Raw genomic sequence first — 7,942 nt, 5'->3', positions numbered from 1 at the left:
TTTTTTTTTTTTTTTTTTTTGGCCTTTTCTATCGTTTTTTAATAATCAATTAAATCAAATAGGATAGGGATTTAAAATGTGCTACTTGCATAAAACATAGTGTGGGTCAGGTTGTGTGGAAAAACAAAGATGGAGCCAGCGAGTTTGTTGTACACATCAAAAAATAATTCGTTTTGATTCTTCTTTATTTAAGATAATTTTTATTATTTTCTTTGATGTATATTTATATTATCTTTGATTTCTACCGACGACTTAATTAGGATGAAAATATTAAAAAAGCAAAATGACTAGTCAATAGGTGATTTGAAAGAAAGAAAAAATGGATTTGGTTTTTTCAAAACTTTAAAAATGAATAGTTGAGCTATTTACTATTCATCCAATTATGAGATTATTGGTACAAAAGGATAGATAATTATAACTCTCATAATGGGTTTACGCCTGATAAAAGGATAGATAATTAAATTATAAAGGGTAGAGTCTTCGACCCACACACCTGCAAGAAGCGAAATACTAATAATTAACGTAGCAAGTTCCACGATGGAGACATACAACTTTTTCTTCCTTTTTTTTTTTCGCCTAAGAAAAAATAAACGAAACTTTAAGATTTCTTTTTAGCGAACAAATAATAAAGTACGTGCGGTCGTAATTAGTGTGTTCTGGCTCATAGAGTCATAGGTAAGGTATACACGTAGAAAAACATAGATACATCTAACATTGTTTCGGTTAAATCCATATATCTAACATAGTGGATTGCCTAAGTATATGATTTTTCTTGTCATTATTGTTATTGTTATCATTATTTTTGTTGGTTTTTGCCTTTTCGTTATTGCTAGCTAGCAGATGTATAGGCATGAAAATAATGACAATAATCATTTGATGAGGTACTAGCCTAATACGAATTAAGGTAGAGTTTTTAACTTTTGGATTACAGAAGAACGTTGACGTACGTGGTTAGGGGATATTAATGTGGTGTTGTTTAAATGATTTGTCTACGTCCAAGTCAATATTTTCACCACAGAAGAATGGTGTTCATCTTAGATTATTGTAGTTTTTTTATTAAAGAAAAGTTATTAAGAAAAAATACTATAGTTGAAGGCTTCAACTTGAAGCGAAATGGGCATTATCTGCAGACATCGTAGATTAGATGATATCAAGAAACAAAAATTCAGAAGGATATTCATAAAATCTAAACACAATTATCAGTCAATGAGTACTTGTTTGCGTCAACTGTTGTTGTTCTGGAAATCACATGTTAATTTGGAACGTGACATGTTTTTATGTATTTTATATTATAGCATTTTTTTTAATAGAATTTCGGTTTCCTTCTCTTGACTTTGTTTTTTCTTTTCAATCTATATTTATAAAAAATTTCTAATTGGATCTCGTAATATTTTATCTTATTAGTTCCGAACCATACCCGTATTAGTTCATTGAACCTTCTTCGATGACTGAATAAATCTCGTAGTCGTAGACAAGTCAAAGCCACTCTTATTAGAATCGAGACGAGAAAAAAAAGTAACCACTCATTGTTTTCGATAATTAACAATTATGAAAAGTCGTCAAACAGCTCTCAAACCTTTGGTCATATCTTCAGTGGAACCTTTTGTCAATTTCTAACGTAACAATTTCTCAATAAAGAATCGAGTCCACAAAAGTATTTCGTACTATTTTATAATAGTATGTACGGCATTTGGAATTCGTTCAGTGAACATTTTCTTCCTCTTATATTTTAACCCAAAAATTCAGAGAAAATGTACGTAGTTAAAATTCCTTTGGGTCAAAACATCATCAAATTGGATTATTAGAATAAACAGAATTAAAAACACGGGTTCTAATTAGGTTTGCAGTTAATGTCTTCGTGTACCAACTTTTGATACATTTAGTCTTTATGGACCTACGATCCAACTGTAAGTGTCAGTGACCCACTTGCCACTAGACATATATATAAAAGTACGTAATTTAATACACTTTGTTTTCAAAACTTTAAACAAAACAAAAAAAAACATCATCGATAAGTTGAAACCAATAGGGCTAGAAACCAAGCAATGTGACACTGTAATCTTTAACGTGGTGAAAATATCTGCCAGACTTACAGAGACACAGACTCGTGGGTTAACCGAGTAGTAAACTACCATATACAAAAGTTACTGAAGGGAACAGCACTCTTTTCAAACATATGTACATGTACACTGTAATCTTTCTATGTTATAATTGCGAAAAGATTCAGAACTCGAAAGCGTTACTAAACTGGACAGAGAAAGAAGGCTGGCCAATATTTGCAAGTGGAGTATCAGCTCTAACAACTATTCCCGTTCGTCCAATGTTCCCATTCCATTTCGACCGACCCAACTGCAGTTTTCGATAGAGAAGTTATAGTAACTAGAGAGAAAAAAAACAGTCAGGTTTGAGAGAACTGAAATAATAAGAAGATTTGCTTACAGATACAGAGGCAAATGCTGAAGGATGTGCGTTGAGCGCGTAGCCACATATCAGATTCAAGTCATCCCTCAACGAGTGAATAACTTCTGCTTTAATCCCCGGATTGCTTCCACCGAATGTGGGACATACACTGCTCCGGTTTATGAATTATGTAAGTTCAACAAATTCTTTATAAGTTGAGAGGGAAATGGGGTTAGAAAAAGCTGTTTACCTGACTTGAATTGTCGGTTTCATCAGTAGTCCGGATCTACGCCAAGCCAAGGGTTGAGAAAGATCCAACGCAAATGATTTGTCAGGCCAATGTACCATTGGTGTGATTCGGGTTCCGCATTTATTCTGTTCCACAAACAAAGATATTTACAAAACGACAATTAAGTTTCCTATGAGAATAAGCTCCACATGGATCATGATGGGTTCCTATCTCTATCTAACCTTACAAGAGTAACTAAATCTCATGTCTCCTGGATATTGGCCCTGTGCTTGAAGAAGACCGCCACAAAAAGGCACAAAACCACTTATCGTCAGTCCTTCGCCAGATACATATGTCAACTGCCCGTTTGGGAATTGCAAATCCATAAATGACTGTCCCAAGCACAAATACGACAAGTTCAGGGAATCAGTTCCAGATAAGTGAGAACATAACAGTAGCTTTAAGGGAAAGATCAGCTTACACAAGCTAGTGGATTGAGAGAGAGCATTGACATCATAAGCCACCTTCGATGCTTTGACCATATAGCTGGACAGAGTGAATGCATACCTTTCTGTCACGCCAATTAACAGAATTACATGAGATTCAGGATAGAATTCTAACATGAGAAAAAGTAACTGAAGTAGGAAATTTTTTTGAAGCATACCTTCCTATCATATCCATACCAGAGCAAGTGTTGTTTTGATAAGTGTAACGGTAAAAGAAGCGTTGAATCACGTAGAAAGAGAAGTGGTCCAAGCTGGAGAAGAAAGAGAGACGAATTTCCATCGCTTGCAGTAGAACTCGAATGTGAAGCTTCTACCCTCCAGAGGTCTCCTCTGGCTGCCAATGAATGTTCCATACCATTTGTCCTACTGTCATAACTTGATGACATATCAATTGTTCCCTGCATTCCTCGAGAAATATACAGTTACTAGATCAATAAGCAGAGAGAGAGATAAAACAAACATAAAGAAACAACTTTCAGTCTTGCAGTAACTTCACTAAACAGCACCAAAAAGAAGGAGAAGACTCCTCAAAACCCACAGCACAGTGTCCAAGCTTGCATTATTTGCTTCAAAACATCACTAGTCCCCAGTAGGTTTATATTTAATTAGCTTCGAAATATCACTAGTTTCTCCCGGATTCACAGTGACATCACCACAGCCTAATTCTAGTCTCACCAGATAAGGATCAAACCAGCATCTATATTTCTAAAAGCTATACATCCTCATTCTTTATAACCCGTTTTCTATAAACTTAAAGGAAAAACATTTATTTATAGACTGCTATAACAAACAAATTCAGGTGAAACACAGAAGAACAAGAACCCTCAAGTCGGTTGAAAACTAGTACCTTCGATTTTCCAAGCAATCCAGCCGTTCTTAGGTAGGAATCAGCAACTTCCTCCTCAGACATAGTAACAGAAGCAGTATCATCAGTTTTAGAAAACCCTGAATCCCTCAACCGTTCTGCAGCCAATCCCAAATCACCTTTTGTGTTCACATAAGCCATATGGCTCCTTTCACTTTCCACAAGGACAACAAGCTTGTTATTGTCGTCGTGCAGGAACGGTATAGGCAAAGGCAACCTCCTAAAGAATTGCTGAACCATAACGTTCAATCCAGCACCAAAATCAACACCAGCTTGACCAATCTTATTCCCAATATCGAGAATCGCTGAGACACCGTTGATGGGTTGACTAATACCAAACCTAGAATCCCTAATAACACTGAAATGTTGACTTGGGAACTCGAGATCGAACAGTTTCGCCTTGTGAAGATGGTGATGACTCGGCGGCCATGGAAACGAAGGTGGGTTTATCTGAATCAAACCCGTAAAACCTTGAGCAAGTCGATCAGCTAAGTCTTGCCCATGTCGTTGAACCTCTTCCCAAGCTTCAATAGATCTCTCCACTGACATCTTTTTCTCTTTTTCCTTGCTTATTCAAATCCTCATGCGAAATCAAACACCGAAAGCTCGGAAATTTATGAGTGTAAAACCAGAAAAAAAAAAAAAAAAAACACTTTAACCCAGGATCTATCTAATTAGGGCTGAAGTCAAAATTAGGGTTTTGACACACACTCAACAGAAACTCGCAAAACAGGGGAGACAAAGACGAAAAGATCGGAAATTTAGGGACTTTAGTAATCAAAGCGTTACAGAGATGGCCATGGAATCAAAGTTGGAAAGAGAGAGAGAGAAGAGCTTTGAATGACGCGAAGTGGGTAAAGCACACAGATTCACCTTAAACCAGTTACCGCCACTTCGAAATACCTGTTGGGTCACTTGGTGATGATGATGATATGCCTCTCTCCCTCACGCAAAACAAGTTGTAACCAAGCAAATTGTGATTTTTTTTTTTTGAGTGTTCACTTCCTTAAAATATCAAATCTTTCTTTGTCCCATCCCCACCCAAAGAGGAACCTCTTCAAGTCTTCCCCCTTTCGTACTTTTGACTTCACGGCATCTTACTTATCCAGAAACCCTCTCAGCCAAGTAGAGGGTGATGATAAGTATCAAATAATAACCTAACCGAACTCTCTCGCTTAGTGATAAAAAACAATCACGTCACTCAAATGGGCCTATTTATTAAAAAGGCCTAGCTCTTTGATTATCCGGAGGCCTAGATATGAGCACAGTTTTGGAAAAAAATGAGAGAATCGTTTTGGGTTTATGCAAGTGAACAGGCAAATGCAACTAATAAGATAAATAAGCAATGCAAAGTGCCAAAGTGAACATAGATGATTAATCGGTATATATTACATATAAATAGCTAGAGTTGACACTGTAAAGTGTAAAATATGTTCATGGACAATGGACATTCGTATAAACTATAATATAAAAGTTGCCACCTACATGGTAGCGACAGATAAAAGGAGAATAATGTATTAAATTATTAACGTTGTAAGTTGTTTGTACATAAGGATTAAATTTTTTGAACGTTGGATAAGTTACTTTTCTTATTTTATTTTTATGTGCTGCATGGCACTAATATAATCACATCATCAAACCGAACGATTCTTTTTTATCTCTAGGGTTTTTTTTCTTCTTTTTTCTTTTTAATTAGTGTACTCCCAGGCCACTTTGATTTATATCTTCTTTGGGATGTACAATAATAGTAAAATTTGTTGATATATAACTTATAATATTAGAAAATATAATGATTGTTTTCTTGCTTGCTCTTTTATAGGCCAGAACGTTTCTTATTTATTTTTAATTCTCAAAATTTATTGGAGAATACATATCATGTTAGAGACAAAAGAAGCAGATCTGCAAAAGAATACACTAATAAGCTAGCTTCTTCTTTTTTTTTGCCGTCAGAATACACTGAACTAGCTATTGGCTAGATTCTGCAAACCTCACTATCAATATTTTTATATATCTTCAATCAAAAATTTCTATATGAATTAGTATATAACATTTACGTAAAGCAGCATGACAAATCCGTATCTTCTTATCACATCGCATCTCCATATCCCCTAATATGATGTATTCTATATATCTTTGTTATGACTCGTGAGTTTGAATTCGAAACACAAAATCTCATCTTAATTGTGTTTACTCTTTCTGTCCCCGCCACTTCGCTTATCCAATTGTTAGTCAACGTGGTATAAATCGTCAAAAGAAAATCGTGTTTTCTGTATTGAGTAACTTATAATGGAATAATTAAGTATTTTAAGAAGAAGTTAGAGATATAACTAGTTTTTGTACACAAATTCAGCTTACGAGTTACGGCCATGCAGGCATGCACTGATAGCAATACGCCAATACCCCAAGAATTGAAATAAAATCATATATGTCTTGGCTAACCGCCACTTTGATATAGCCTCTTTCTCACACAAACTTTTTTTTTTTTGTCACACATAAACATATTAAGCCAAGAGCCAAAGGTATTAAAACGCATACGATATAATAAACCATCACTCTAAAGATATAAATCGCATCTTCTTATCTATACCTAATATATAACAACTTAATATGCATCATTTTTAGTATAATCGAAGGCCTCTCCCATTGATTCTCTCCGTGGGGGCCTATCTATTACATTCTTTTGTCAACGTGCTCATTAAATTATTGACCACTCATTCACCACAGTTCCCTGATACTACATGGCCCCCATTTCATATCTTAAAAAAAATGAGAATCTTTTGTTTTGAATTATTGGTTGTGGGATATAGAACTGTAGAAGACAATCTAGATTATAAATAGGGGCAAAGTACATAGCGATAACTTATATTATTCGGTATTTTATCTTTAAAGAATAATGTATGTGTTTAACTAAAATTTAACACTGTAAATATGTTTATAGACACATGCGCATAGAAACTAAAGTTGCCGACATCTGCTAAGGTTGTAAAGTTGTAAGTTGTAACGATTTAATTAATTCGCAAAGTTAATAAGTTACTTTCCTTTTTCAGTTTAACTCTTTATCGTGGGGGAAGTCACCACACCAGTCACCAGTACAACAATCCTACTATTTTTATTTTATCATTTCAATCGTATGTGCTGTCACTAATTTATCACATCGACCAGGTGGCTCTCCACAGTAATTTGGATTTAGTGTTGTGTAATTACTGCCACCTTGATTAAATCCACTTTCGGTGTACAACAATAATTAAATTGTTGATAACTTAAAAAATTAGGGAAGATTATGTAACGATTGCTTCGTGATTAATTTTTAAACTTCAGCATTAAGCTTTTTACTTATCTTCGAATTAAATAATTTTGTAACATTTACGTAAATCATGGTAATTAACTTTATTAGAGCAATACGACATGCATTCCCCCTTAAATCAAAACACATTCATGAGTGTTTTTTTTTTTGTTGGTTACCCTAATTTAAGTTCCCATTATGACGCAAAGGTACACAATAATTAGGCTAATGTCGGTTAGATAACAGAAATGAGTGTAATCAAATCGTAAGCTAAATCAAATATAATCACATTAATGAAAAAAATCCTTATTATTAAACATTGTTCAAGAAAGTGCTAGGCGGTATCTGGGCGGTGACCCAACGCCTAGCGCCTAGAACGCTTAATCGGGGCCTAGACGGTTTTAGGCGGTTTAGGCGTTTACAACATAAAATATTATATATATATATATATAATTATATTAAAATATATGTTATAAAAATAAAAAAAATTATAAATTATAAACAACGGTAAGAAAAATACATTTATTTAAGTTATATTAACAACATATAAATGTTTATAATTACGTATATAGATATAAAACATAATAATTTAATTATATGTAATTTAAAAATCAAAAATAAATATTAAAATAAAATGTATGTAATTTTAAGCGGGTTAG

At 34.2% G+C, this 7,942-nt stretch overlaps 1 protein-coding gene across 1 annotated transcript; it reads right to left on the bottom strand.

The window, feature by feature from the left end:
• On the bottom strand, positions 1,990-5,116 carry LOC104779513. Its single transcript, XM_010503881.2, has 7 exons — positions 3,983-5,116; positions 3,294-3,533; positions 3,111-3,200; positions 2,872-3,021; positions 2,651-2,775; positions 2,440-2,569; positions 1,990-2,349 (listed from the first exon to the last, which is right to left on the bottom strand). The coding sequence occupies exons 1-7, from the start codon at positions 4,547-4,549 to the stop codon at positions 2,224-2,226; spliced, it is 1,428 nt and encodes a 475-aa protein (XP_010502183.1). The 5' UTR covers positions 4,550-5,116; the 3' UTR covers positions 1,990-2,223.

This window comes from Camelina sativa, chromosome 1 (assembly GCF_000633955.1).
Source record: "Camelina sativa cultivar DH55 chromosome 1, Cs, whole genome shotgun sequence".
NCBI lineage: Eukaryota > Viridiplantae > Streptophyta > Magnoliopsida > Brassicales > Brassicaceae > Camelina > Camelina sativa.
The sequence above is the reverse complement of the archived record's forward strand: the minus strand, read 5'-3'. Positions and strand labels throughout refer to the sequence as shown.